This window comes from Brachionichthys hirsutus, chromosome 21 (assembly GCF_040956055.1).
Source record: "Brachionichthys hirsutus isolate HB-005 chromosome 21, CSIRO-AGI_Bhir_v1, whole genome shotgun sequence".
NCBI classification, from domain to species: domain Eukaryota; kingdom Metazoa; phylum Chordata; class Actinopteri; order Lophiiformes; family Brachionichthyidae; genus Brachionichthys; species Brachionichthys hirsutus.
Window position 1 is genome coordinate 2,235,452 of NC_090917.1, and position 15,694 is coordinate 2,251,145.

The following is a 15,694-nucleotide window of genomic DNA, read 5'->3' on the forward strand; positions in this document are numbered from 1 at the left end:
GGGGAGTCGGGAGCGACGAACCGGTTTGGTGATCATCAAATCCAGAAGTTAATGAACACGTTGACTCGCGGTCGCCCCCTGTTGCCTCCTGCAGGAACCGTACTACGTTCGCTGTATCAAGCCCAACGACGTTAAATCGCCGCTGCTGTTCGAGTACGAGCGGTGCCGCCATCAGGTGGAGTACCTGGGCCTGCTGGAGAACGTCAGAGTGAGGCGTGCCGGCTTCGCCTACAGGCAGACGTACCCTCGCTTCCTACAGAGGTATTTAACTTGCACACGCGTTAAAACCGCTCTGAGCTCCGTTTTTCTTAAATGGTCCGACTACGACCCGAAAAGGTTTCCTTCATCAGGTTTTACACCAAAAATAAAAAAATGTGCACAAACCTCTACGTCTCCGTGACATTGCAGCGGCGTTGTCGGATCGGCGTGGATGGCGGCAGAAATCTATTTGTGATTTTCTGAAATTAGCCCGTAATTTCCGCCGCGCCGAAGCGATTTCACTGAGTGGCTGCTCCATCAAAGGGAAGGAAATCGACAACAATCTGCCTGATCGATTTAACTGCGGCAATTATTTAATCACGCAGACATTGCGAGTGTTCTCCGGTAATCACCGCCTCTCACATGTAAATGTCCATGCAGACCGTGAATGGACCGATGCGGATCATCGGCGCCGCCTCATTAGAGGCGCCGCAAAGCCCCAGAATGCACCACACTGACACTATTACACCGTGCACACACGCTATGCGTGTTTGTGTCACACACTGTACTGTGCTCATGACTGACACTCCCAAACGACGCACACGTCGAGTCTTTTGCGTACCAACTCATCTCGCTCTCTCTTCTGCCTCTTCGCTAGATACAAGATGATCTCAGAGTTCACGTGGCCGAACCACGACCTGCCGTCGGACAAAGACGCCGTGAAGAGGCTCATGCAGGGTTGCGGCTTCGACCACGACGCGGCGTACGGGAAAACCAAGGTCTTCATCCGAACGCCGCGCACCCTGTTCACCCTGGAAGGGCAGCGAGCCGAAATGGTCCAGAGGATCGTCCTCTTCCTTCAGAAGGTGAGACCCCCCCCGATCTGTTCTTCCACAGATTCCTCCACACCTTTCTCTTTCTCCCGGAGCTACTTTCAAGCTCTCAGACAACAAAGGCGTGCCCAGCCTCATTGACCCCCCCTGCACCGCATCGATCGGCTCACCTCTGTATTGATCTGTTTGACCCTTCCTGCAGACGCGCCAGAAGCCGTATCCATCCACTTTTCCCACGGGGTGTGTGTGTGGGGGGGGGTGTGTGTGATCTTGTCTTGTATCTTGCATGCTTTAACAACCGAAGGAAACCCTGGAGGAATCACGGCGTCACAGATGAACACCAGAGACATGAGAGCGGCGTCCTTTATCTTGACCTCAATGTTAGCGCCGCAGTTTATCCACTCACTGACACGCACAGTATTGACTTCCATATCTGTTACTCAAACCAGTCTTTGGTGAAAGGAAGTGAGTCTGACATGTGTAGTAAATACAGACGATGTAAATTATACCAAAAGCAGCCCCCTCTTGCAGTTGGTTTCATATGAATATTTCATAAAGTCGAGCTCAGCCATCCACGCAGCGTTTGCTGTCGACGCTCGTCAGACCAGCAGCGATGATGAGAAAGGAGCCCCCCCCCCCCCCCCCCCCCTTGTGTAGCCAGAGCTGCCGCCCTAATTGCTTTCCAAAGCGTGACACGTCTCCGTGTAGCAGTGGGTTTGAGAAGTATCGCGTGTCAGTCTTCACGGGGCTGGGTGGGCTGGAGCTAAATGAAGAGTATTTATTTTGCAGTCTTTCCCAATCGGTAACTCGTCTACCCCGCCCCCCAAAAAGGACTCCATTAATGTATGCACTGTGCCCCATGCCTCCCTGTGACAGCCTGCAGGCGGTGCATGTTGCAGCCTCTCTAAATTGCGTCACACCTTCATGATTCCATCTTCCTCTGTCTCTGGAAAACCGGCTCTGCATCCCCAGAGGACGTGGGGAGTCAGGCGTTCAGCGGCGGGTTGCAGTCGAGTGTGGCAGCGTTGTGGACCGGCCCCCGTCTGTCTTTATGTTGCAATTTAGTCATGCATCCCCCCCCCCCGAGGGCGACAAGGCGAGGGGGGGTTTTCGAGTCGGACGTCTCAAACTACAAACACTGCAGTTTGGGTAATGGCCTTTCATTTAGAGCTGCAGCCCCGTTGCTTCCAAATTAAAAACAATCCAAAGGCCAATATTGGATCTGGATTGGTTCCGCTCCGCTCCGCCCGGCACGGCGGTCCGTTCACCAGTTGCTTGGACCCGGTGTGCATCCCAAACCAACATCGCCACATGGAAACGCCGTAATCTGTCCTGCTGTGTTGCAATGAAAGACGCCCCCCCCCCCCCGATCTGATTTTGATGAGCTCGTAAATCCTGGGCCCCTGACGCTTGGGGGGGGGGGGGGGGGGGTTGTGACGATGCCAGAGTCTAGAACGATGATCAGATGGCTTTATTGGCCCGGCGGAGCGAAGGGGACAGACCGTCAAGGGCCTTGTTATTTATCAACATATCGAGTGTTATTTATCGAGTGTCATCTTCATCGGCTCGCCAGCGGCCTCGCAGCCGCCCCTGCTTCGCTGTTCCAGAAGCAGGAAGCGTGTTTATCATGTTTATTTTGTCTGCTGGTATCTGATCGAGCGATCGATCGATTCCTGTGATGATTCTCACCTCCGGCCTCGGTCCTTTACTGTTGAATTTATTAAACGTGGCTTTGCTAGACTTTGTCTCGTGCACCATGTTGGGACGTCTTGAACTTGGCAGCTTGTGGAATCATGCTGAACACTGATGTGGGACTGGGTGGGTCTGATTTACCAGAATAAAGTCTGAATATGCATGAAGGCAACGTCTCACCTTGTCCACAGAGACGAGATCAGTCAGTGTAGGTGGGGAAATCCATTTTTCCTCCCACCGCTGTTACCCTGAACACATCATCTCAGGGGTCGATTAGTGATGAATATGCAGTTGTTGTTATTTTTTTACTGTTATCCATTATTTATTAGAGGCTGCCTAGCGAGGAGGAAAAAGGCTGTCAACTTCCATTTTGCCAGCGCCGCACATCTTCAGCCTGTTTTAAAGTCTCAGCCAGGGTTCGGCCTATGAGTCGACATTCAGGGGGGGAGATTTCTCTTTGGTTACTGGACATAACATGATTGCACAAACTTTAAAGCCTTGAAAAATCCATAGCAATCCTCCGCTCTTTGAAAAACACAATGTGACTGAGCTGCTTTTGTGATTTAAACGGCCTACTGGCATTCTTTCTATTGATTTCAGCTTGTTAAGAAGGCCTCCCTCCTCCCTGTCTCCAGTGGAGGTGGCCTCACGCTGTATTCCTGCACATCAAAAACCTGTTCATATCAGAAGACACACACACACACACACACGTGTAAAACATGTGGTTTCTATATCTCCCATATTCCAGTGGTTTGTCATTTATCTCCTCTGCAAATGCCTCCAGCAGCAGCCTCATCAGGCGCAGACTTGCCTCCTCCACAGTTTCAATATGCAAATGCAAGGAAATCCATTTCTGCGCCTTTGGGCCACCCCCCCCCCCCCACATTTGGAAAGATTAAATTGATCTCCGTGATTATTCTGCTTTCACCCTTAGATTATATCCATAAGTGGGCCTCTGGTGCAGCGTGCAGCCCTGTAATCCATCACTGTTCAGCCTGCGACACTAAATGCACTCTATTTATGATTATTTAGCTGCAGTGTGCTCTAATGAATTAGAAATAATTGAGAAAGTGCAAGTGTGTGTAAGAGAGGGGGTGTGGCTACAGGAAAGCAGGAGCATATGGCGCTGAGTTTAGTCCGGGTGGATCAGGATTTACGGCTCCCTTGGGTGTTGCTTGCATCTATTATTCATGCCGTAGAGGCTCTTCTAGCCGCTCGTACCCGTGTTTGGTCGCACACGGGTTTGGGTGTACTTCATTTCATCCTAAGAGCAGGAAGTGCTGCGTTGAAATCTACATTTGTGTCTATTTTTAGAAATTCAAGATCCTTGTTTTGGACTGTTTTAAAAAGGTCAACACATCCCAGCGTCTGTCGGTTCAATCGTAACCTTTTCACCTTTGCAATGCGAGTTCCACGTCTGAATTTTCATGGTTCTCCAGGTGTGGCGGGGAACGCTAGCCAGAATGCGCTACCGGCGGATGCGAGCGGCCCTCGTCATCCTGCGGGCCTATCGACGCTACAAGGTCAAGTCTTACATCCGCGAGGTCAACAGGCGCTTCAAAAATGTGGCGTCCATGAAGGATTACGGGAGACGCGTGAAGTGGCCCACGCCGCCCAAAGTCCTGCGCAAGTTCGAAGACGCACTCAGAAACATCTACAACAGGTAAACGTTACCGTGACGATAAATCTGCTGCTGTTTCTTCCTTTTCAAATGCAAGGTTCTTGGGTCGGTTCTCTTTTATACAAGAAGCCCATCTTCTGTCTGTTCCGTCAGCCGAAACACAGGCCGAGGACGAATTTATCCAAGCTAAAATGTTTTACACCGCTCTCCTTTGAAGCGTATCGCTGTTCTTAAACTGGCTGAGCGAGACGTGGCTCCGAGCCGCAGGAGAATTCAAGGCCTCCGGTATTCTTTTACATCCAGATGAGTCCATTTGAAGCAGCTTGCATGTTTTCCTCCTGCCCCGGGCTCCACACCGACTATTGATTTTTCTTTCCTACATCAAAGATTCATCACTGCCTTTTATCCCAATGCCCGTTTCTTTGTATTTGAAGCTTGGCGGAGAAAGAAAATAGCCTTCCTAGACAATGTCGTTGGCTGTCAGGATGCGTGAGTTAAAGCCGGTGCAGCTGGGGCCTGCTGCAGACCTCACCGAGCTATCGGGACTTTTTGCGATAACCTCGCTGGAGAAATTCGATTCTCGGTGTGTTTCCCTCCCAGGTGGTGGGCTTGGACACTCATCAAAAGCCTCTCTCCTGAAGAGGCCCTGCAGGTGAGGGCCAAAGTAGCCTGTCTGGAGGCGCTGAAGGGGCACCGGGCCGACATGAATCTACAGAGGGCCTGGGAAGGAAACTACCTGGTAAGTAAACAGGATGGATTTAAAAGGAGATGGATGATAACGGCACGAAATATATTAAGGTTCACACAACACCCACACCCTCCTCTTACATTTCAATAAACGCTTTTACTTCAGTAACAACTAGAAAGACAATCAGAGATTGCAGACCCTTGCCTCCAAAAGACTATTCGATCTTGTGAGACAGTAAACAGGGCTTCCGGATCAGAGGGGCCAAACCTGCTCTAGCTTGCTGCTCCGGAACGTACTACAAGACTCCTTCTGGACTCTTTTTCCCATCATGCCATTCGTGTCCCTCCCTCTTAAAGTGGCAGTTTACAGCACAGGCACAATTCCAGATGTAAAAATAATTCTAGAATCTGGATCCAGATCCGGATCAATGCCAGATCCACGGACAGAACCTTGCAAGTCGATTGGGTTACTAGTTTTTGAGTTATGCGCTCGGACAGACAAACAAGCAAACAAACAGACAAACAAACAAACAAACGCACCCAATTGCAATACCCTCGCCTCCTCTTCGGCGAGGGTAATTAATGTTGTTAACAGTATTTTCTTTCCTGACAGAAGCGAGACAGTCCCGAAACCGCGTCCTCCTTCACCCTCGTTTCCAGCGAGCTTCAGCGGAGAGACAAATTCATGCGGGTTCTCTTCTCCTGCAACGTACGCAAGGTTAGGAGGCTTTCAGGACGACCTGGAACCGCATGCGTCTGTCTGCACGAGCAGCAGTGTCTGGTCTACTCCAGCTCCCTGCAGGGCGTTTAGCTGTGTGTGTGTGTGTGTGTGTTTAGTTGTCCTGTGGGGGGACTAATGAGGAGCTTTTGTGTTTCCCAGATCAACCATTTCCACAAGGCAGAGGACCGGGCTGTGCTCATCACTGACCGCCACCTGTACAAGATGGACCCCCTGAAGCAGTACAAAGCCATGAAGAGCACCCCCCTCTACAACGTAAGAGGCCTTGAGTGTGTTTTACAGCCTTAAACAGAGAGGCGGCTCATTAGACACATGAGTAATAATATAGTGCAGCCATTCCGGTATTCTTTTATTCCATATGTCAATGTGCAGATGTCTAATTGGCTGGTTTCAAAGCACATGAGGCTGTTTCCATGGCGATTGTGTATGTGTTGTACCTTTCTTTCTATTCTTCAATATTTCGATCGTAATTTCTCCCACAGCCACATTAAATGTTTCCCAATAGATTTGAATGCGATGATAAAAAGTCTGCCGAGTGAAATTCATAAAGGAATATAAAGATTTTCCTGACAGAAAAAAAAATGCAGAGAGGCAACAAAATGTTTCGAGACTGCAGGATAAACGTGTAGGAAATTTTGACTTTGCAAAAACTGGGGAAGGAGATGGAAAAAGGATTAAAAGCCTGCGTCCTATGAAAGGCCTCTAAACACGATCCTTAAAGTAAAAAAAAAAAAAAGAACCAAAGCTCTGATGACGCGCCATTTCCTCCTTTTAGGTATAAAAGAATCGAATGGATTCTTAGAAGCTGTCGTCAAGAGTTGCTTCCAGTTTATTCACGCTGCCGTCGAGCTGGTAGGTGAGGCAGGAAGCGGATGTGTGATTCCCTCATTTCCGAAGCCCACCTCCCGCTGCAGTCTGGCGGTGTGAGTGAGCTGTGAGGCTGGTGCGCAGCGACAACTGTGACGAGACATCCCAGTGTTCAGCCTGACAAATCGACACGCGGGTTTTTAGGACGCGCGGTGACGGACACCTGATGCCGGTATCGCTGCGTCTGGATGTGAAAGGACGACACGGAGATGTTGAGATTCAGAAACACACCGACCAGATTGATGAGGCTTATTACCGTACCCCCCCCCCCCCCCCTGTTGGAGGGCGTCGGGCCTTATAAGACACCGTTTAATAATGGAGCCTGTCGATTGGAGAAGGTCAAACAGAGGTGGAAACCAGATTTCTCCTTGTTGATTTGCGCTGATGGGCTAACTCCACAGCGGCCGCCTGGCTATCCTACCCCGGGCAGTTACTGCTGGACCCGCAGGGCAACAAATGGGGAAGGCAAGCTGGTCGATGTGTTGTATTTAGGTGCGGAGCCAACAACCTTCTGCCAAAGGATTTATACCGCGGTTAACGGCCGCCAGGCAAACGTGAGATCGTTGGATGGCTTCCTGTTCGATGAAACTAGAAAAATCATTCCTGCGTCAAGTGATTCATTTCACCGCTTCTTACCTTCTTTTCTGTCTCCATTATTTCACTGCTTCCTCCTCCTCTCTCTCTCTCCCCACTGCCGCTTCTCTCTTCCCATTGTTGTCATGCCAACTTCCCGGGAGACGGCGTTGTCATGGATACCCGAGCGGCAGTGCAGCTCAGCTGATGTCTGGTGTCGTTCAGGCATGTGCACAAATCGGTCGGCTGCGTGCCTCCTCTTCGCTCTTCGTGTTTATGATCCCTGCAGCTTTTCCTTTCTATTTTTTTTCCCGTTTCTCGTGTCGTTCGCCGCCGCCGCCCACAGCTGGTCTGTAAAAGTCACCCAAGAGGTGGCTACTGTCTGCAAGTAGCTCTCAAATTACATTCAGATCAAGGATGAGAAGGTGATGAAGCATAAATCGTGTTACTGATGGGGGGGGGGGGGTGTGACTCACTGGTGGTTCCGTAGCCTCACATAATGAATGCCGACAAAGCTAAGCTCATTATATTCTAATCATTTAATCACCTTTTCTCTCTCCCGCTTTCGTTTCCTCTTCTGTCTATTGAAGGGAACGTTGCGGGATTTGTTTTGTAACCCACAAGTCGTTCCCGTGGGAATACATACGGAGAACCTGCAGCTTAAATTTATGTCCGAGACAGCAGCAGAGGGGATCCGACCCGAAAGTGCTCGGCAGAGAAATGCACAATTGTAAATGCACGCTGTACTGGGGTTTACTGGTGCTGCATTCAGGGACCTGATATTTGGGAAAATCCAACACAGGGAGTAGGGTGTGCCGTGGTCGGCACACCTGGAGACGTTTGTAGATTTTTAAATAGATTTTGTCTTATTTGCATCACAATGAAGGCGACTAATAACTTCCTTAATTAAGCCTGTCCTCCATAAAATGCCAGGAGAAGACAAATTTCCTTTTATTCCAAGTGGATCGTTTTCCGGTCTTGGAACACAGATTTTTATTCTATCACATCAAATTTTCAGAATAAAATTCTTTAAGTAGCTCAGACTGCCATCCAAACAGTTGTGACTCATTAGGTGTTCATTGCGCAATAAACACGCCTCAAAGTTGATGGCCTATAGTCAAATTCCCAGCTTGCAGTCTGGATTTCCAAAGAGCATTCCTGCAGCGTTGCATGCAGAGCCTGATCATTAGCAGACAAACGCCATACTCGGGTTAACTCTGATTTGGTGCATCAAGATCAAAACACAAAACACAAAAAAAAAAACGAGGAGGTGAATTAGGATGTGTCATTATCCAGCTCATTAGAACACCGACTATCGTTCCAATCGATTAAGCCTTTAATATAAATGTAAATGTAATCGGCTCAATGTAATTAACTGCGGGTGGATTACGGCCTCGCTTTCGGCTTTAATTCACGCTGATTACGAGAAGTGTTGCTTCAGAAGTCACGGGGACCATGTTGGAGCTAAAGAAGCTGAGCTGGTTGCATCGCCGTTGGCGACGTCCCGTCTTCCCCTGATGGAGAGTCTGGCGAGCGCATGCTAATGTCACCTGACTGGCTGCCCTGTGGCTGTTTCCTTTACATGCGCTGCCTCGCTTCCTCTTAGGGAGACAAATGAAGAGAGAAATAAATGGCCTAAACCCCCAAAGGGAGGGGGTAACAAAGGAGACGGAGGAACGCTAGGCTAAAGGATGGAGACGATAATGAGCTCCTCTTTGTGCAGACATTTGTCCACCTGTGGCGGTGCTGGCCTCTTCCTGTTGAGTACTTTGCTGTAAAGCTAAATATCCCAACAGGAATGCTGGGATATCATTGGAATGTCGTTTTGAGTGTTACTCCTCAGGTCTCCTCCCTTTACTTCCTGTGCGAGCTGAATTCCAGCCCCGGGGAATCGGCACCCTCCTGGATTCACCAACTTAAATTCCCTGGTACACATATCTGCGTTTGAGAAGCAGCACAGATGTTTATTTCTCACCGTCTTGCCTTTTTTTTTTATGTTTGTGTTCCTCTGAAGGCTCTGTGTGCAGGATTATCTGTGTTTTAATTCTGTGTCTCATTCCCAGGTGACCGGGGTGAGCGTGTCTCCTGGGAAGGACCAGCTGGTCGTGTTCCACACCAAGGACAACCGGGACCTGGTGGTGTGCCTTCGGGGCATGGTGCCTGCCGGTGAGAGCCGCATCGGGGAGCTGGTCGGCACCTTACTGAGCCACTTTAAGAGGTGAGCGCTGGGAGACCTGTGGTGTCCTTATTAGAGAGACGAGTTCCATCTCATTCCTCCACGGCTCCGTCAATCTTTACCGAAGGTCTGATGGGTCCGTCACAAAGACGGGTTGGACTTGGTAGCTGCTCCGAACCTCCGACGTCCTCCTGCCGCTGCTCGTTTCATTGGTTATTGAAGCGACTCCGCCGCGGTAGACTGGCACAATGCGGGCGGAGTTGTGTGTCTGAATGAAAGCATTGTCTCCACCGTCGCCAGACTGCGATGGTATCTGCTTCCCATTGTGGAGCTCATTTCTCTGCAGGCGTCGAGGCGGAGAAAGCCTCGTGTAATGTCGTGTGCTTCGCGTGCAGACTCGTCCATCACTGTAGAACCCCGACAGAACAAAGGGCACGGGCAGATGTGTGCGTTTTCCTGACTGCATTCAGGTGTGTTTCGGTCCTGAATGCTCCGAGAGGCGGCTCCTGTTTGCTTTAAGATGGTTTAAGATGGTTTGCATCCAGGCCCCTGTAGACGGGGCTTTGACCTCTATCTCTCCTTCAGCACGGTCCACAATATGCACAGCGGCGGGCAGGGAGAAGGGCAGCTTGCTGCAGCAACAAAGCAGCAACAAAGCCGCACTTCATCCCTCTCCTAGCGGCGGCGAGGCCGAAGCAGAGCGGCACGCCGCTGGGAATAAGCTCTCCTCTTGTCAGAGCTCGCGTCTGAATTCTCTAACAGCCTCGAGGCGCGGCTCCTTTTTTTTTTTGACATTCTCGGTGGTAATCCGTTTTTATTTCACGATTTGTGATTTCAGTGACAGCAGGAGTTTCGGTTTGCATGTTGACATGCCTGTCCAGGCTGGCATATGTTGAAAATTAAGAAAGCATTTTTTTTTATGATGCTTAAATGAGAAAATGGCATCTTATTGGCTGTGATGCTCCAGTCGTGTAGAAGCATTCTGAAAAACCTCCGTCTTATTCTGCATAAGACAAAGAGTGGGGGTTGGACTCCCTTGGATGCCTCCTTCATTTCTCCCTCCATCCTCGTCTCCTCCTCACTCTCATTCTTTTTCGGTCTAACTATTTTTGACCGTATCCTCCTTTATACTGTTGAACCTCTTACAGTCCTTTTACACACACTCGTCTCTTTATCGCCGCCTGTCTCGCAGTCTTTCCCTTTTTTCCGGCGCTACCCTCGTCTTCATTTGTGGAGATGAGGCTATGAAATATTAAAAGCTGTGCTGCTGTTGAGGCCTATATTTAGAAGAGACAGAGCCATCCCCCCTTTCCTCAGTCTCTCGAGTGTGCATGCATGCATGTGTGTGTGTGTGTGTGTGTGTGTTTGTGTTGACACGGCAACAACTGCAGCACTTCCCACTGTCCTCTGCCGGAATAGCAGAGTAGACACAAACTGCAAAATCAATGAGACTGACGTGATCGAAATGACGTTCAACCCTCTCCCGTTGTCTCGTTGGCGCTGGAGCTACAGTAGAAACGCAGATTCATGGCGTGAATGTTTTACAGATTGAAGTAGTGACCTGAAGGTGGAGCTGCATGCATGTAATTGATCCTGGATATCTGTCCGATCGTGATTATAAATCGGTCTGATTGTAGCCGCGGTGCTTCATTTATCTTGTGATCTCCACACCGCGGGTGGAAACCACAGGCTTAACCCATAATTATGTGCCCCCCCGCCCCCCATGATGATTTATTATGGTGCTCATGGTCTCCAGTAAGTGTACGGACATCCTTAGTATCCCCCCCCCCCCCCCCCCCCCACTGTGGGCTGTCCATGTCTACCCCTGTGACAGATGTTTCTGGATTTACCTCCCCAATACAACATCTGTCTTCAAGCATGGCTAAATCCATTAATACTTTCTCTGTCTTCTCGCTTCTCATCTAGCACCTGTTTGTCCTTCTCTGTCTGACTCCTCCTCCTCTTGGACTTGCCCCCCCCCCCCCCCCCCCCCCCCCCCCCCCCGAGTCCCAGTAATTATCCTCATAATGACTCATTTACAGCAATAAATAAATTCAGAGGAACCTAATCGCTGAATGAAACACGGTTTTTGTGCAGCGATAGCTCAACGTGGACGCTGGACTCGCCCAGGTTTAATGGACCAAACTATTTCGGTTCAGATGGGGTGGAACATTGATTTACAGTAGCATTGAGGCTCTGTCATCAAAAAACGGATGGAAGAAACCATATTTTATAAAGACTCTAATGATGTAAATATATTCAGTGCGGATGCATGTGAACCCCTCCCTCCATAATTATATATTTATATTACTTGATTACTTGATTATTATTATTAAATAAATTAAAATAAAATATTTTTCCCCCCAAAGGAATAATATCTGTTGCCCCAGAGAGCTGTTTTTAAATAAATGAGTCAAAGTGCATTTTTGACCTGAAGAAGACTCTAATATGATTTACAATGGTGAGATGAAAAACAGAGGATGAGAGAGAGGGAGCGAAACTGCCTTTGTCTTCCACCACCATGGTCGCCCCTTTCTGCTGAATCAAATATCTTAGACTGATAGAAGTGAGCTTCCTTCTTCGCCTCTTTCTTTTTCCCTAATTCCTCCTCCTCCTCTATGAATCACCCACCCCCCCCTGCTATTCCTCTGCCTCCCCCCTCTTGTTTTTCACTTCACATTCCACCTCTCTCCCTCCTTTCTGGGGCGCTGCGGATGCAGTTCCCATGGCAACGTGGAATCCGTGTTTGTCTGATACGTATGGGATCTATTAAAAGCCCCGCTGGCTGGAGGAGGATAATGGCACATTTTGTTGCAGACCACAGACGGAGGGATAGAAACACAAGCCATCAGATGGTTTAAAATGGAAAGAACAATCAGAAGAAGAGAAAGATTAAAGAAGAGTAAGATGATGCAGCTTCCTTTTATAGGAAGATCAGATCCTTCCTACTGTAAATTATTAATGAAAAGTAAATGAGCAGATTTCCACCAGTCAAACACTTATTTTGTTTTTTATAAAATATGAGCTTTGTAAGAAAAAAAGTTTCAATTTCTAAAAGTGCCGAGTTGGCAGCATATTTTGTACATCTTCTGTTTAGTCACAAAATCTCTTCGGGGTTTATCCATCTGTGATCTTTTTAGAAGATCAATAACAATCACACACACACACACACACGGTATATGGAGAGGGGGAGTCCTGCCTGTGTCATTTTCACTGTGTGTGTGTGTGTGTGTGTGTGTAAATACACACTACGCTTGTGGCTGTTTATGAATGAACGTGCAGCTTCGTCTCAGCCAGACTTTCTTTCTCTCTCCGCCCCCCCCCCCCCCCCCCCCCCCGAGGACAAACACGCTTTAGGGAGTGTCACAAAGGCAAACCCCACTCTCAGATGTGCACATCTGCAGTTATGACACCAGCAAAACTGTCCGGCTTAGACGCAGCGGTGCTAATTAAAGAAACGCTGACGGTAAGCCTCTTAGGCGCTTTTCACGCTTTGAACCAGTCCAAATCCCAGCCGCTCTAAACTGGGGCAGATAAAGCCTTTACCGGTTCATCCTTCCAGAGCGGTGAAGCCGCCTCGTATCCAATCCCGTCTCTGCGATGATCGTCCAGCAGCAACTGGTCTGAGATTTTGTGTCGAGGCTGGTGTAAAATGCAAATTAATGCGTTGGAGGAGAACGGAAGAATTGTGTCGGGATACAGAAATGTGGAGATGATGCGTAAAAAGAATAGAAACGATATCTCCAATTAATAGATGGAGATGGTTGGAACACGCGTAAATCAAAATGACGGCTCAGGTGGGCTTATCGATGCCGTGGAAAGCTTGCGGGAGAGCCAGGCACGATACTAGAGGTATGACCCAAAATGGGACTGGATGCTAATCCTGACTCCTCAACCAGAATAAACCCTTCGTCTCCTCCCGCTGCTCCTCCCCGCCTCCTCATTTTGCAGCACAGACTGACCCGATTGTTTTGTGCGGCATGCATTTTGCTATCTTTGCGAACATTATCCGTACATTATTTTCCTACCTTTAAACTCATCCTTCAGGCGCCACAACTTTTGCCCTTCACTTTTATTTTAAATTCCATTTCGCCTCGCTCTCTTTCCAATCCCTCTATAAAGAGAGCGAGAGGATGCTCTTGGGAACGAGTGAGTCTGGATATGGTGTGAAGGGTATTGTGTGTGTGTGTGTGTGTGTGTGTGTGTATGGGCGGGGAGGGGAATTGATTTTCCGGATGGCAAGGCCATCCAGTGGAGAAATAATTCTGCCCTTGGGGGCTCTGACTGGCTCCTGATGGGAAAGCTCAGTCTGTGACCCTGACCCTCAACTGAGCACGTTCTAGAGCGCCGGTTCCGAGACAGACTTTGGCCCTGAGCTAGGAGTGCAGTGTGGGAGGCAGAAGCCTTTAACTTGATGCTTGTGACTTGCGCTGCAGGTCGGCGTCGGCGGGTCCCGGACGCTTTGCCTCAGCGTTTAGATCGGATCGGCTCGCCGGCTTCGTGTGACGAGAACCGTGATGGAACTTGGTGGATCTGACGACGAGTGACCGGCAGCCATGAACGATAACTGTGCCAGTGGACAAGAAAAAGTGTGTCAACGACAAGCAACTCGACTGAACGGCGTGCTGCATGTGTCGCACCGACCTGTTCTCCTTGTTACTTCACCTCACTGCCCCCCCCCCCCCCCCCCCCCTCAAAACGTGTGCCCTTTTTTCCTTCCCTTTGATTCGCAGCCATCGATTCTGTTTGAGAGCGCCAACGAGGCAAAGCGCACCCCGTTCACCCAGAGAGGGTCTAACTGGATGTGACGGGCACTAACAACCAATCCCAGCCAGGCGGCGCCGTATGGATCGTTACCCCAACGGGATTTCAGCTTCGATTCCTTCTCTGTTATTCATCTTCATTTTTTTTTTTTTGAAAGCCTCCATCCTCAACCATGCATACATATATATGTACAAGAGGGATTGATATTCTCTACATATACACAATATATAGAAGCTAGCTTCTTAGCTTTATTGCAGCATATCTCTGTACCACTGATTAGCTTCATGCTACATTTTCATTAAGGCTTAGAATCAGAATCAGAATCAAAAAACTAATGAGGGACTGAAAATTTAAGCCGTCACCTTGATTGAGTGATTTATGACCGACGCATGCATGCATGTGTGTGAGTGTGATTAGTATGTAAAAGTGCATACTTCATATGAGCAGTGTGTGTGTGTGTGTGTGCAAGATTGATTTATGGCGCTCATATTTTTGCGCACACACCTCATTAATGGATATGCATATTTTGTTCTTGTGCATTAAACCGTGGCTGATCGCCCTGGGAAGCCATTAAAGGCCAGTTGTGCTATCGAGAGTTTAAAAAAAAAAAACTCGGCCCGCCTCTTTCTAGTAACATTTCTCGCCTTCTGCTTTTTTTCCCGTCTCTGCAGCGAGAAGAGGAAGCTCCAGGTCAACGTCGCGAGTCCCATCCAGTGCAGCATGAACGGGAGGAAGTGCACCGTCATCGTGGAGCCCAAGATCAACCAGTCCCAGCCAGATTTCATCAAGAGCCGATCTGGCTACGTCTTGGCCATTCCTGGCAACTAAACTGGCGCATATGTAGGGAGGGGAAAAAAACCCATTAGACAACGATGATTCACTTTGTGATTCACCTCCTATTTGTGCAGAGCTTCTAATCGCGATGACTCTGATAGCAGCTCTGCCAGAGGATTTGGGTAGTTGAAACCTCAAAATTGCAAAGCCATGCCAAATTTGACCTGTTTTGTAGATTTCCGTTCAATAATCCTACAGACAGGAAGTGTTCGATGTGCTCACAGGCTAAATATGATTTTGCTGAACATGTTCTCTGTGGGATAATCCACCAAAGCGGCATTTTCTTTTTTTAATCAAAATTTCCAATGATTTGCTTTGTGCAATATTTACTTTTGTATTTATATTAGATGGAACGTTGTGTGCAGGAGCAAAACGCTATCGAGTTAAATTGAAGACTTGCTTACCGACTGAAGGAAAGGATGCGCAGCATCCGCTTTACTCCAGTAAATGTTTACAATCTCACATGGAAACAGGAAGCGTGAAGAGGTGATGCAGCGGTTCAGTCGGCGTCGGATTCGTTGTTGTCTTGCGAGTCAGAGGATGTGTTGAGCATATCCTGAACATCGCACCTGCTGCAGGCAAAGAGTTTTAATCTATTAATTTAAATCCTGCTAATTATATTCTATCAAAGTTTGTATGCTTACTTTTGTATTTCTTTATACATCGATTGGTTAGCATAAGTTTTATTCCGTCTGCACAGCGCTGACGCC

The 15,694-nt window shown here is 48.6% G+C and overlaps 1 protein-coding gene across 1 annotated transcript in view; it reads left to right on the forward strand.

The window, feature by feature from the left end:
• myo1d (myosin 1D) overlaps positions 1 to 14,978 on the forward strand; it is a 28,291-nt gene extending 13,313 nt beyond the window's left edge. The window contains exons 11-18 of the mRNA XM_068754837.1: positions 95 to 261; positions 857 to 1,064; positions 4,163 to 4,386; positions 4,945 to 5,083; positions 5,645 to 5,749; positions 5,912 to 6,025; positions 9,274 to 9,428; positions 14,822 to 14,978. Of these exons, the coding sequence (XP_068610938.1) occupies positions 95 to 261; positions 857 to 1,064; positions 4,163 to 4,386; positions 4,945 to 5,083; positions 5,645 to 5,749; positions 5,912 to 6,025; positions 9,274 to 9,428; positions 14,822 to 14,978 (1,269 nt within the window). The remainder of the gene's footprint in view (positions 1 to 94; positions 262 to 856; positions 1,065 to 4,162; positions 4,387 to 4,944; positions 5,084 to 5,644; positions 5,750 to 5,911; positions 6,026 to 9,273; positions 9,429 to 14,821) is intronic.
• Positions 14,979 to 15,694: the final 716 nt, after the last annotated feature.